Raw genomic sequence first — 15,056 nt, forward strand, 5'->3', positions numbered from 1 at the left:
TGGAGTTGGAAACTTTTCTTCCAACTTGCTCAAACTGGGACCTATAGTTGCTAATCAGGGATGGTGGCAGGGTGTGATGTCAGTTCACCTCCTCGTGGTGCACCCTGGATAGCACGGAAGTGTGAACCAAACAAAACATCAGAGCTCTATGAAAAGAAACATGTTTAAAAACATAAATAGTGAATCCAACCCATTTTTTAAAACTGATTTGATAAAAAATAAAGGAAGAAACTGTACAGGTGGAAATTATTATCCACTTATTTAATCTCAATGTTGATTTCCATGTTCATTACCAAGTCTTCTCTGGGGACAACAGTCAAAATAAACCCAAGCCAAAATAAAAATTCCCAAATCCCATACAAATCAGAGATTTCTGTGCTTCATTATATTTTCTTTACAATTAAGATGGGGTCTCAATAAGATAATGTAGCATTTGGGGGAAAAGATACAAACCAAAAGACCAGCTCCAGAGGCCAAAATGGAGAAGATCTCCACAGCCACCATGGACTTCCCTTTGGTGCTCAGATAGGCGGGGAGGAAAGTGATCCAAACACTGCAAAAGACCAGCATGCTAAAAGTGATGAATTTGGCTTCATTAAAGCTGTCAGGCAATTTCCTCGCCAGAAAAGCCACTGTGAAACTGACAAGGGCCAAAAACCCCAGATAGGCAAGGACAGCATAAAACATAGAAGCTGAGCCTTCATTACATTCCAAGATGATCTCTCCTATCAAAGAGTGGAAGTCCAAGTTAGGAAATGGAGGAGAGGTTGCCAGCCAGGTGGCACAAAAACCTGCTTGGATCAGGGGACAGCCTAAGACAATGGAGTTGGTCAGTGGTTTTCCTAACAGTTTCCTTGTCTTGTTCCCAGGTTTAGTGGCCATGAAGGCCAGAACCACCGTGACCGTTTTTGCCAAGACAGAGGAAACTGCAAGGGAAAAGAGGATGGCAAATGAAGTTTGTTGGAAGAGACAGGTGAGCTTTCTGGGTCGACCAATGAAGAGGAAGGAGCAGAAGAAGCAGAGCATTAGGGAGACTAGGAGGATGTAGGTGAGATTTCGGTTGTTGGCCTTGACAATCGGTGTTTCGTGATGTTTAAGGAAAATTACCAGCACTGCCAATGTGATCGTAGAGAGGAAAAGAGCAAGACATAATAAAGTGTATCCCAGGGTGTCTTGATAGGCAAGGAAGTGGATCCTCTTGGCAATGCAGTGGTCCTTGTGCTCATTGGGGTATCGGTCTTCTGGGCAGAGGTCACAGTGGGCAGCATCTGAAATCAAGAGTCTTTGTTTAAGGATTTCAGGGGCATCTGCCATAAGCATTATCCATCCCATCAGGGTGACATGACCACAGACTTAGTGATGGAATGAACTATGTGTATTACATAGTGGATCAAAAAGAGCACATAATTCTTCATGATGACACTGAGGGTAGATTAGAGACAAGAATCTGTTCAGCCTTAGCTGTTTGATGAGTTTGCTGTGATATAAACGGTCTCTCCAATCACGGGGAACATTAAGGGAGGGGGCTAGATTCCATATTAGTGAGGGCTGTTTAATCAGCACTGTGGGTGGGAGGGGCAGATATGGTGGTAGCAGGGGGCATATCATGTTTTGGGAGTACGCACCCGCTGTCTTCGAGCAATTGCGCACTCCAGTCCCCAATGCTTTTCTCATTCCCCGGGTTCCACAGATCCTCAGGGCCCGGGCCTCTGGCTGATGTTGTGCAAAGCCAGGTCCGTGATAAATAAAGCCCCCCTCATTTGCGATCTTATTCAGGAGGGGGGAGTTGACCTGGCGGGTATTACAGAGAACTGGTTGGGTTGGGAGGGGGGGTTCTCCTCGTTGAAATGTGCCCACCAGGCTTCCGCGCTTTCCATCAGCCGAGGGCTCAGGGTAGGGGCGGGGGGAGTGGTGGCTGTTATAAAGGAAGGTCTTTGTCCGAGGGAGGCCACTGTACCTCAGATAGCCGGATGTGAGTCCCTCCTTGTGAAGTGGGATCGTGGGGTGCAGATGGGCTTGCTGATTGTGTACCTGGCTCCCTGCCACATAGCGGAAGCCTTGCCCAAAGTGCTCAACGTAATAGCCAGGGTGGCGGTGGATACCCCCAGGCTTATGGTGATGGGGGATTTCAACCTGCCATCTGTCGGTGAAACATCAGAGGCAGCCCGGGAGTTCATCGCTTCCATGATGGCCATGGACTTGACCCAGTTAGTTCAAGGCCCTACTCACACGGGGGGGACACACTCTGGACCTGATTTTTGTCTCTGGTCAGTGGCTGAATGATCTAGAAACAGGGGATATAGTCATCAAGCCCTTGTCATGGTCAGACCATTCACTCCTTCAATTAGACTTTCAAGCCGCTACCCTCTACCGCAGGGAGACAGAACCAACTAGGTGGTTCCGTCCCAGGTGCCTGATGGATCCGGATAGGTTCCTGACGGAGCTTGGGCCATTCCCTGAGGCTCTGACTCAGGACTCGACTGAAGAACTGGTGGCCGCCTGGGATAGGGCAGCCGCTGGAGCTTTGGACCGCATCGTGCCTTTGCGGCCTCTGACCCGGTGCCGATCGCAATTGGCTCCCTGGTTCTCTGAGGAGCTGAGAGAGATGAAGCACCGGAAAAGACACCTGGAGAGCGGTTGGAGGGCCAGCCGCTCCGAATCTGACTGAACACTGGTGAGGTCTCATATTAAGATCTACCTAGTGGTGATAAGAGTGGCAAAATCTAATTATTTTTCCACTCTTGTTGCATCTGCAGATAACCGCCCAGCCACCCTGTTTAGGGTGACCCGCTCCCTACTTCATTTGGGAGTGTGGGAAAACCCCTTGCAGGGTAGGGCTGAGGATTTTGTACAATATCTGCATGACAAAATCACTCAGATTCAGGAAGGCTTGGACTCCAAATGGGTAGGCTCAGATGGGGTGATGGAGGTGGGTCTTGAGAGTGTTATCTGGGAGGAGTTTGACCCTGTGACTCCCGAGGATGTGGACAGGATTCTGGGAAGGCTTAGCACTGCCACATGTTTATTGGACCCGTGTCCCTCCTGGTTGGTGCTGGCCTCCCAGGCGGTCACACGAGGCTGGCTCCAGGTGATGATTAACACTTCTCTGAGTGACAGTTTTTTCCCCTTCGCCTTGAAAGAGGTGATGGTGAGTCCCCTCTTCAAGAAGCCTTCCCTGGACCCAGCTGTATTAGTGAACTATCGTCCAGTCTCCAACCTTCACTTTGTAGTGAAGGTTGTTGAGAGTGTGGTGGCGCGACAACTTCCCCGGTACCTGGATGAAGCTGTCTATCTAGATCTGTACCAGTCGGGTTTCAGGCCTGGGTACAGCATGGAAAGAGCATTGGTCGCATTGGTTGATGATCTCTGGAGGGCTCGGGACGGGGGTTGTTCCTCTGTCTTGGTCCTATTAGACCTCTCAACGGCTTTTGATACCGTCGACCATGGTATCATGCTGCGTTGGTTGGAGGGGTTAGGAGTGGGGGGCACCGTGTTATGGTGGTTCTCCTCCTTCCTCTCTGACCATACGCAGTCTGTGTTGGCAGGGGGGCAGAGGTCGACCTCGAGGAGCCTTGTTTGTGGGGTGCCGCAAGGGTCGGCCCTCTTGCCCCTCCAGTTCAACATTTATGTGAAGCCGCTGGGTGAGATCATCCATGGTTTTGGGGTGAAGTTCCATCAGTACGCTGATGATACTCAGTCACTTCCTGTCTGAACTACTGTAATGCTCTCTATGTGGCGCTCCCCTTGAAGAGCACCCAGAGGCTCCAACTGATCCAGAACAAAGCCGTGCGGGTGATTATGGGAGCGACACAGTGCTCCCATATAACACCTCTCCTGCGCGAGCTGCACTGGCTTCCGGTGGTCTTCTGGGTGCGATTCAAGGTGTTGGTTACCATCTTTAGAGCGCTCCATGGCTTAGGACCTGGGTACTTACGGGGTCGCCTGCTGCTACCGATAGCCTCCCACTGGCCAGTACGCTCCCACAGAGAGGGACTCCTCAGGGTGCCATCGGTCAAACAATGTTGACTTGCGACCCACAGGGGGAGGGCCTTCTCTGTGGGGGTTCTCGCCCTCTGGAATGAATTGTCCCCGGAGATACAGATGATCCCTGATCTACGCACCTTTGGCCGTGCCCTCAAGACGTTATTGTTCCAACAAGCTGGGCTGGATTAAACATTAATTTTAATGGGTTGTTTTAGTTTTTCAATATTATTGGGGCCAAATTATTTAATATGTTTTTAAAATTGCTTTTAATTTTATATGTGTGTTTGTTTTATTTCTTGGCTCTGGAGGGCCCTGAATCCTTCGGGAGAAGGGCGGTATAAAAATTAGATCAAATAAATAAATAAATAAATAATGCGTAATGTACATTTCAAAGTGAGAGAAACTATGAAATATGGGTTTTTTTTCCAATTCATATTGAAACCCCCAGAATTCTGATAGAGCTTGTAAACCAGGAATGTTGCTATTTTGTTTATGTATAGAAAAACAGAGTTGGAAAGTCTACTAGTCCAGCCCCCTGCTTAGGCAGGAAAACTCCATATCATTTCAGAGAAATGGTTATCCAACATCTTCTTAAAAACTTCCAGTGTTGGAGCATTCACAACTTCTGCAGACAAGTTGTTCCACTGATTAATTGTTGTAACTGTCAGGAAATTTCTCCTTAGTTCTAAGTTGCTTCTCTCCTTGATTAGTTTCCACCCATTGTTTCTTGTCCTACTCTCAGGTGCTTTGCAGAATAGCTTGACTCCCTCTTCTTCGTGGCAGCCCCTGAGATATTGGAACACTGCTATCATGTCACCCCTAGTCCTTCTTTTCATCAAACCAGACATACCCAGTTCCTGCAACCGTTTGTCTTATATTTTAACCTCCAATCCCCTAATCATCTTTGTTGCTCTTCTCTGCACACTTTCTAGAGTCTCAGCATCTTTTTTATAGCGTGGCAACCAAAACTGGGTGCAGTTATCCAAATGTGCCCTTACCAAGGCATTATAACGTGGTATTAACTTGTCACGTGATCTTGATTCTATCCCTCTTTTGATGCAGGATAGAACTGTGTTGGCTTTTTTGGCAGCTGCAGCACACTTCTGGCTCATATTTAAATGATTATCCACTCAAACTCCAAGATCTCTCTCACAGTTACTATTATTGACCTAAATAATAAAAATTAAAGCTTAAACCTCACATTCCCATCCTTTATGAAAAAATTGCTAGCTATTCTTCCAATGGGATGTGAAAGTACGGGAAGACAGGCTAGTAAATTCCCATATGTTGTTTACTGAAATTTCCCTGCATTAAATTGGTTAGGAGCAGGAAGTTGGCCTGTAGGCTGAGTTTAGTTCCATAAACTAAGATGAGAACTATGAATACATCGAAACACGTCAATCCTAACAAAAATTAATTAATATGAAAACATATTAATATCTGCTGAATGGTGTCCTTGAGCATGGAAGACCTCAATTTGAAGTGTGATCTACCTGTTTGATCAGAAATGGTCCCTTCTGGACAAGGGTCACATTGGTAGCAGCAAACCTGCTCGCCCTCAGGAACTCTTCTCCTCTCTCCTGCCTGGCACCTCTTCATGCCACACCTGGCAAAGGGCACCTTCTAAAAGAGAAAGGAGATATTCTTGAGATGGTCTAAGCAATGAACATGCTTCATTATTGATTTCCACATTTCTTTTTCCATGTTCAAAATAAATGGTTCACCATTGTCTACAAGAAATCAGGAAAATCTCCTGAGGGATTAAGGCCAGTAGCATTCCTGACCAAATAATGGATACTGGAGATTGGAACTGGGAGCTCAGTCTTAAGTGAAAGGGGAAAAAAGCATTGAGCTTTGTTTAAAAAAAAAAAAAGATTCATGAGAATCCAACTGAACAGGAATGGTCTATGGAAATTGTTCTTGTCTCCTCCAGTTATATCCTGGGTTTCAAGCAGAAGTTCCTTCCAATCCCAAACCTTTATAGACCTATCACATATGTACCTCAATTGTGTTACACACAAAGAAGTTTTTTCACCAAATGACTGCATATTTTGTAAGTCAATAGTTCTGTTTCCAGTTAGAAGGATATTCTGCATCCCCAGGAAAGAATCAATCTTTCCCTAAATTTACAGCATTTCCTTCCATCTCACCTTTGTGGACCAAACAATTGCGTCAGAGTTAATGATGAAATCTTGGCCTGGGAGAGCCTCAGCATCTACTTGCCCAACTTTCACAGGGACAAAAGATTGATTGGGGAGGAAAACCCAGTTGAGAAGATCATATTGAGCAGACCCAAGTCCATTTTCTGAGAAGGAGACTTCATCTCCAGCACTGTTGTTGAACTGGATATTCCTCAAATAGGCAAGGATCTGACAGGGAAGAAACATTCAGAAATTAAAGTAATTAATCAGAAAGTCACAAATGAGACATCATGGATTCTATCATTCTGTGTCAGGTCCCATTGATCTCTATGGGGACCTGGGCATTCTGGTGGGAGGGGGAAGGTTTGGAGATATGCTTATATGGGGTTTTCCTTTGTTCCTTTCTCTGCTTTGATGTACCTTTGGGGAAGTTGGGAAGGGGGAAGAATGTGCCTCTGGCCATCTGTTTTGTCTCACTACCGGAGAAGCGAGATTGTGGCACCAAGGAACTGCCTGTTATCACCTTCTCAGCACAAAGTTCTCACAACAACTTTGCACCTTGGGATTGGCTGAAAGATGAACTGGACATTGGGAGGCACCAATGGGAGGGGCATTGAATTCATTTAATGACTACAACTCAACAACTGTGGCAAAAAAAACATCATGAATTGGGTCAAAACTCACTTACTTGCCTTGCTTAGCAAATTTTAGACTCAATGGTACTTATTTCATATCATTATACTATTTTAAAACAATTCTCTAAGCTGTTCTGAGATTACCTGCCATGAATGGACATTTGAGATCCTCTTTCCAAGTCTCATCATGGATGGTTGGGAACTGGATGCAAACATTGCATGTAATGTGTGTGCCAGAGCAAAAATGGCATTGTAGATATTGTAACTTTCACCTGTCATGCTAGTTTCAAAAATGTGAGTGGGAACATTTTGTACATTCTCCTTTCCTGTGCATTTCTTCATCATCTTTGGAATGGACATTCCTGGTTCCTGGATCTCACAGTCAAAGACCTTTTCCCACCATTGTGGGAGAAAAATGTCCCCTTTTGGGTGCAAAGGGTCTAAAGATGTGAGAAAATGGCTGAATTCTGAGATATCCCCTGTGTGGTCCCTTAACTGCAAAGCCCCATGGAAGGGCTTTATAAGTGGTAATGCATCTTTAGCTGACACGACATTATGTTTCCATTGGGAAGTTAGGATCCAAACTTTCTGAAGCGTTGACTTTGTTGACGTTATGTGAAAATGCAAAGCTGACTGTATATTTGCATTAATATGAGGGTCTCCAAAGAGAATAATCACTTCAGCTTTACAACAGTTTTTTAAAAAAAGAATAAATGTTTTCCATGTATGGAGAAAATCATCCGATTTCAATATTTCAGTGAAGGCCACACAGATCTCCTTCTCCTTGAGCATCGGCATCAGAGATGAGAGGAAACGTTCTCCATTGTCACTTTCTGAGGCCACCAGCCCAACCCAGTTCCACTGGAAATACAGGAGCAGCTGGACTAAACCCACATACTGAGGAAATTCCTTGGAATTAATCCTGAAGAAGGAAGGATAAACTTTTCTCTCTCCCTCAGAGAACTCAAAGCCAACACCGAGCTGGAGAAAGTGAGATTCTTCTTTTAAAGACAAACTAAGTTTTATGGTAAGTTTTAAGGGTCACCATTTTATGGTCGATGTCCCCATTAGTCAGCCTAATTCACTCTGACTGGCACTCTTAAGCTTCTTCCTTCTTAGTGGAAAGTTACATATTTTGACTGGTTGTGACAAGTCGGAAGACAAAGATACAAACCATTCACCTGATATCGGGAATACATTGCACTGAAAGGGTGGCTAAATTATTAGTTAATTAAGAAGTAACTACTACATAAAAAAATCCTCTTGGTACAGTCAGTATTTAGAAAATATCTCATTATCTACTTCTATCATAGAATAACAGAGTTTGAAGAGACCTTGAAGATCTCCTAGTCCAACCCTCTGCTTAGGCAGAAAACTCTATGTCATTTCAGAGAAATGGTTATCCAATCTCTTCTTAAAAACTTCCAGTGTTGGAGCATTTACAACTTCTGGAGGGAAGATGTTCCACTGATTAATTTTTGTAACTGTCAGGAAATTTCTCCTTACTTCTAAGTTGCTTCTCTCCTTGATTAGTTTCCACCCATTGCTTCTTGTCCTGTCCTCAGTAGCTTGGCTCCCTCTTCTTTTTGGCACTACCTGAGATATTGGAAGATTGCTATCATGTCAACCCTAGTCCTTCTTTTCACCAAACTAGACATACCCATTTCCTGCAACTGTTCTTCGTATGTTTTAGCCTCCAATCCCCTAATCATCTTTGTTGCCCTTCTCTGCACTCTTTCTAGTGTCTCAGCATCTTTTTCACCTCGTGGTGACCAAAACTGGGTGCAGTATTCTAACTGTGGCCTTACCAAGGCATTATAAAGTGGTATTAACATTTCACGTGATCTTGATTCTATCCCTCTGTTTATGGGACCATCTGGGTTCAGTTCCAAGTGGGGAAAAAGACACTGGAAACAATGGAGGCTGCTGGGAAAGATGGTTTAATGGTGGACAGGATCACATGGATTGAGTTCCTGAGCAGAAAAAGGGCCGAGATGCTGAGTGTGCCTTGGTTTTATGCCCTCTCTGCGCTTTGAACTTCCTGGGGCACAGGAAGAGTATCCCGATTGGTTGTCAGATGCCCAGGGGGTGGGGGTGGGGGTCTTAGCTAGCCTTGCTGGCTGGTGTAATCTTTCCAGGTGCCATGGGGTGAGTTTCTGTTGCTAGATGGGTCCTATTGTGTTGCAGATGATGCCCATTGACAAAGGTGCGGTTGGAGGCAGGAAGCTGCTTTGTGTTTAAAACATGTTTCTCCATTTCTCATTCAGGGAAATATAATATTCTGCCTTTTTTTAATATTTCCTAAAATATTTCATTCTTCTAGGAGAGACGTAGGTGCTAACTGCCTACAGAACTGTGTTGGCTTTTTGGCAGTTGCAGCACACTGCTGGCTCATATTTAAATGATTGTCATGTTATATAAAAAATTATCTTGACACATGAACATAAAAATAAATCCAACTGTCATGTGGATTCTCTAAGTCACATATTTGTGATGTGCCCCAGTAAGCATCTTTGATTTCTCTCTATTTTTCCCTCGTTTGTCTGTGTCCATATCCAACATTGGATGCCCCTTACCTGTGGTGGGATTCAAGTAATTTAACAACTGGTTCTCTGCCCTAATGATTTCTTCCAACAACCAATTTGCCAAATGCTCAGGAAGTTAATGACTGGTTCTCCCGAAGTGGTGCCAATTAGCTGAATCCCACCAATGCCCCTTACCTGTGGGACCTTGAAGATGCTGAAGATGGAGGCCATCTGCCCTGAAGATTTGGGTATGAAGCCTCCCATGACAGAGAGCAGAGTGTCCTGCTTGTCACATTTATAACCTGGAATCATCCGGCCTCGTGTGGAGAGCAGGGAGAGGCCGATTATTGAAATACTTCTCTCAATCTGGTGATTGTCAGAAATGTGGAACCCCAGTGTGATATTGGGGAGGAGAACCAGATCCTTGTTGACCTCTCCGACTGCAAATACCATGGCCAGGAACTGCTGGTAGCTCTTGGCTATGAGTCTATTGTGAGAAAAATCATGGGGGAAATTTTCAGAAAAGGTCATGCTGTTGTATTTGCCTTTCCTTGCCCCCCCCTTTTTTTTGGTGTTGGTTGGAGTCAGAAGTCCCAAGTTTCATTAGTTTGAGCCCGTAGACATTTCTTGATGAAACTTGTATGACTTTGTGAGAAAGGAGAAAAGTGTCTCTTTTCATATCACAGAACATTTTATACCTTCTAAAGAACTTTCCCTCTTCACTTTGCTGCAGTGGTTGTAATCCTTCCCTTTTACTGGCACCCTAATTAATTCTGTTCTCTTTTGGAGCAGCTTCTTCAGTGGGTGACCCAGCATCTACATTAGTGGCCAAAATTGTGGAAACCTTTTGGGGAAAGTGTATTTTCTAAAACTAGCCAATAAGTCCACTTTTTTTGGAGTAGTACCATAAAATTATATACTGTATCAATGGGAAGTTAATTTAATCAAGAATGTAATGCAATAACTTTTATGAAGGATTTGTTATTAGAATAGCAGTTAATGTATAAAGAAGAAAAGTGAAACTCATAGAAAAAATGAGATATACAAAAATTATCTCCATATCAGTTAATCCTTAGTTGGGTAACCTTTAGCATGAATTAAGGCAGGGGTGGGTTCTACTTACTTCTACCACCGGTTCGCATGCACAGATTACTGATGACGACATCCGGGGCGGTGGGCGTGGCCTCCCTCCAATTTTACAACCATTTTTTTTGAGAATTTTTTTTTATTTTAAAGCAAAAAGAAAACATAAAGCCATCATCATTCCAAACAATTACAGACAGTGAGTCAAACGGTTCATATTCTCTTGTGCATAAACCCATTTCTAAAATACCAATTTATAACAGAAACTTATATCTTTTATAGAAAAAAAAAACCATCAGATATTTTACCTTTACATCAACCCCATATTTCATGCTTCAATTCCATGATTTATTATCTATCCATTGATAAAACAAATCCCATATCTAGTAATATTGTTTATCTTCCTGGTCTCTAATTTCAAATGTCAATTTACTCATTTCAGCACATTTCATAATTTTCTTAATAATCTCATCATCAGTAGATAACTTCTCTCCTTTCCAATTTTTAGCAAATACGATTCTAGTCACTGTTAAAACGTTCACATTTAAATATTGCAATTCTCTGTTATATGTTTCTGGTAAAATCCCCAATAAAAATATCTCTGGTTTAAAGTCAATATGTTTCTTTGTCATTTTTTCCAACCACGTGTGTATCTTAGTCCAATAACTTTTAGCTTCTACACATGTCCACCACATATGGCAATATGATCCTGGAGTCTGATGATACTTCCAACATTTCTCCGATTTATTCCTGAACATTCTGGCTATCCTTGTTGGGGGGTAGGTGCCACATGTAAAACATCTTATACAAATTCTCCTTATATGCTGTAGACATTGTCATTTTATAATTCTGCGACCACAATTTTTGCTATTTTTCTAAATCAATACCATGACCAAAGTTTTTCCCCCATGCTATCATTGACTCTTTAACTTGTTCTTCTTCCAATTTTACCTCTAACAAGTATCCATATAATTTTTTAATCACATAGTCATCAAAACCCATTAAAATCTTATCAAAATTAGTCATAACATTATAAAAGCCTTCTTGTTTAAGGTCTTCTTCATATCTAGAATGTATTTGCAAGTAAGAAAACCAATCCATCTTGAAACCTTGTTCTTCTAATTCTTGCTTTGTTTTAAGTTCACCCTTTTCATCCATTAATTCACTATATCTAACAATTTCCTTTCTGAATTCCCTTCTGAATACTACTGAATATGAAAATGCTTCAATTGTAGATACCCAGACTGGAATTTTCAAATAATGTTGTTTTTTAATCTTTTCCCAATTCAACAACAGAGCCTCAGATATATAGTGTCTTCTAAAATACCCCTGTATTTTTGTTCCTTTATACCATAAAAAAGCATGTCACCCCATCAACAAATCATGTCCTTCTAGATTCAATCATCTAATATTTCCTAAAGGTATCCATTCTTTAATCCACATCAGGCTTGTTGCTTGATAATAAAGTTCCCAATTAGGTAAACCAAAGCCTTCCCACATTCTAGCATCTTGTAATAACTTTAATTTTATCCTCTTTCCCTCCCAAATATATTTTAACACGATTTTATTCAAATCTTCAAAAAAATCTTTCCCCAATCTAATTGGAATTGTCTGGAACAGATATAAAATTCTAGGCAAAATATTCATCTTAATAGTTGATATCCTACCAATCAAGGAAAGCTGCCAATTTTCCCATTTCAACAAGTCTGCCCCCATCTGTTGCTTAAGTTTATTATAGTTATTTTCTTTAAGTGTACTACACCTTGCTGTCAAATATATTCCCAAGTATTTAACTTTATTAGTGACCTGAATCTTTGATATCTTCATCAATTCTTCTTTTTGCTTTGTCAACATATTTTTGGTCAAAATCTTCGTTTTATCTTTATTAATTTTCAAACCAGCTACTTTCCCAAACTCTCCAATATTCTCTCTCAAAGTATTTATTGAGTTAATGGATCTTCAATAATAAAGACCAGGACATCAGCAAATGCTTGCAATTTGTATTCTTCTTTTTGAATTTTCATTCCTTTTATATCTTTTTCTTCTCTAATATTTCTATTTAAGATTTCTAATGTCAATATAAACAACAGTGGGGACAGTGGACATTGTTGTCTGGTACCTTTTTCTATCTCAATGGAATCAGTCAATTCTCCATTTATCATTACTTTTGCCTTTTGTTTGTGGTATAAAATTTCTATTGCCTGAATAAATTTTCTTGTGAACCGGTTTGAACCGGGGGCCACCCACCACTGAATTAATGCCTTGCAACATCCTCCCATTGAGTAAGTCAAGTCTTTGAGTTCTGCAGCTGTTATAATGTGAAACCAAGATTGAATGGTTGCTTCTAGTAACTTCATTTTTTTGCTGGGTCATTTCCCAGGACATTCCAGCAATGGAATATTGTTACCTTGAAACTCAAACTAAATAAATAAATTTAAAAAGAAATTGGTGTCATTAGCCATCAAACCTAAAAAATACACTTTTCCCAAAAGTTTTGGCCACTACTGTATTTGTTAAAGATTGTCAATCCTGTTGATTCAAAAATTGAGCAGTTTTTATGCAACTCCTGGACACTGGAAAAGTGTTGAGCTTCTCTTTAAGCTTGTCACCATGACGTTCTGTCCAAATGAATATTAGAACTTTATTTCTTCACTTGGCCATCACAATTTCTAAGCTCTTGTCCTGCCTCACTTTTATTCTTTACTGATGAAAACTTCTCTATAGAGAATTTTACATATTTTAAGAGTTAGGCTCTTTACAGAGGAAAGAACAAAGATTTGAACTGCACTAGATGCCAGAACAGGCATTTTTCAAAAGAGTCCCTGAATTTAAAACAAAGCAAATAATTATCTACATCATACCCCTCCAGTTGAGACTTACACAGTTCGCAGGTTTGTAAAAAGCAAGAATGGGTCTATTTGGAAGTCTGGAACAACTGAAAGAGGCATGATTCCCAGGTGCACATTTCCACCAATAATGAGATCACCAGCCCTATAGTAGCTTTCCTGTGACTGGAAATAATTCCTCAACACACATACACTTTGCATCTTCTTAGCAGCAGTCGGAGGCAGGAGCCAGAAGGAAAGCAGCAGCAGGAGAGGCAGCCCAGTCATTCTTGTCACCTTCCCTCCTAGATCCTAAGTCAAGGTTTTTGGAGAAGCCAACTTGCAGGTAGCACTTGAAATCTCACCAAGGTTTTAGCACAATTGACACAACCTATGCTACCTGGATGGCCTCAGGGAAAATTTATATCAACCATGTTTCCTTTCATCTGTGTTTAGGCTGTTGCCAAAGAAAAAGCAATGGCCATCTGAGTCTCAGCAAACCCAGAGGTTTGCTATTTGCAAGACAACAGTAGGTGACAGACATGTCCTGTCTCCACTGGGAGAACTAAGAGCATATTTTTTTATAACAGGTTTTATCTTGAAAGATTTGTGAGGGTAGAAATCTACAGGGGATACATTAACAATTACTGTTCTGACATTGTCCTGGCACTAGAAGGGGAAAAAAACATGTTTATATCTCTTGTTGCTGATTCACAGAGCAAATTGACTTGAGAGTCAAGGTGAAGTTGGATGTTTGAATTACATGAAACTGAGCAGTTGTGTTATAATTTGTTCAGATATGACTTAGAATATCATTATTGTCTCTTTGAATGTAGACTAATCAGCATATATTAAAATGAAATTTCATTGCATACAGCTCTCAAAGGGTTACTATCCCAATACACACTACATGATGAAATGAATAAATACATAAAAAATAAATAAATATGCATATACCCACATATATTATACGACAGAGAAATAACACAATCTAGTTTGGATGTATACATGTACATGCATACAAAGCTGTTACAGAATCTGGTAGTCCTTCTAGAAATACTTTGAAACCCCCTCCCAGAGGACAGCAACAGAAACAGACCCTGGAGTGGGTGTGTGGGGTGTCTGACAATGCTTTGAACTCTATGCCCAGAGCGCTTAAAGCACAATCCTGAATAATAGGAATCAAGCTTCCTATAATCTTCTTGGCTGTCCTTACCACTCTCTGTAAGGACTTTCTATCTGAGGCACTGCTGCAGAAAGTGGCCAGGACAGAAGGAGAAGGATATGCTCTCCTCATTTGATGCAAGAAATGCAGACACTGGTTTGTTCACTTCAGTAAGGATGACATCTGGAGAGACCAGTTCAGATTGTTGGTTATCTGCACCCACAGATTCTTAATACTGTTGACCACCTCTACAGTGGCATTGTTGATATTGAGTGGAGTATGATCGTGCAGGCTCTTTCGAAAATCTACAATGACCTCCTTTGTTTTTTCAACATTTAGAACCAGGTTACATTTCTTGCACCAGTCCAATAGAGCCTTCACCTCTTCTGTATAAGCATCTTCACTGTTGTCTTGGGTAAGACCCACCACTGCCGTGTCATCCACATAATTCACAATATGATTCATAGCAGATTTGGCACAGCAGTCGTGGGTTATCAAAGTGAAGAGTACTGGACTCAAAACACAGTCCTGTGGGGAGCCTGTACTCAGATGGAGTTGGAAACTTTTCTTCCAACTTGCTCAAACTGGGACCTATAGTTGCTAATCAGGGATGGTGGCAGGGTGTGATGTCAGTTCACCTCCTCGTGGTGCACCCTGAATAGCACGGAAGTGTGAACCAAACAAAACCTCAGAGCTCT

General features: G+C 41.8%; 1 protein-coding gene across 1 annotated transcript; it reads right to left on the bottom strand.

Annotated features, from left to right (window-relative positions):
* Positions 1-363: 363 nt before the first annotated feature.
* Positions 364-14,823, bottom strand: LOC139313129 (vomeronasal type-2 receptor 26-like). The gene is made up of 6 exons (XM_070938531.1): positions 14,582-14,823; positions 9,481-9,772; positions 7,076-7,255; positions 6,135-6,353; positions 5,478-5,607; positions 364-1,268 (listed from the first exon to the last, which is right to left on the bottom strand). Exons 1-6 carry the CDS (start codon positions 14,821-14,823, stop codon positions 364-366), a joined length of 1,968 nt encoding a protein of 655 aa, XP_070794632.1.
* Between the last annotated feature and the right edge of the window lie 233 nt (positions 14,824-15,056).

The sequence above is a fragment of the Pituophis catenifer genome, unplaced genomic scaffold (genome assembly GCF_029215685.1).
Source record: "Pituophis catenifer annectens isolate HBS135680 unplaced genomic scaffold, rPitCat1.0.hap2 SCAF_1, whole genome shotgun sequence".
Classification (NCBI taxonomy): domain Eukaryota; kingdom Metazoa; phylum Chordata; class Lepidosauria; order Squamata; family Colubridae; genus Pituophis; species Pituophis catenifer.

What these genes read in the sequence shown, in the direction of transcription:
- LOC139313129 (XM_070938531.1), bottom strand. Translation starts at nt 14,823, where the DNA reads ATGAATCATATTGTGAATTATGTGGATGACACGGCAGTGGTGGGTCTT. An exon ending in GTCAACAGTATTAAGAATCT is followed by an intron (nt 9,773 to 14,581) that starts GTGGGTGCAGAT and finishes TTCTCACAATAG; the next exon opens with ACTCATAGCCAAGAGCTACC. An exon ending in AATGCACAGGAAAGGAGAAT is followed by an intron (nt 6,354 to 7,075) that starts GTACAAAATGTT and finishes CTTCCCTGTCAG; the next exon opens with ATCCTTGCCTATTTGAGGAA.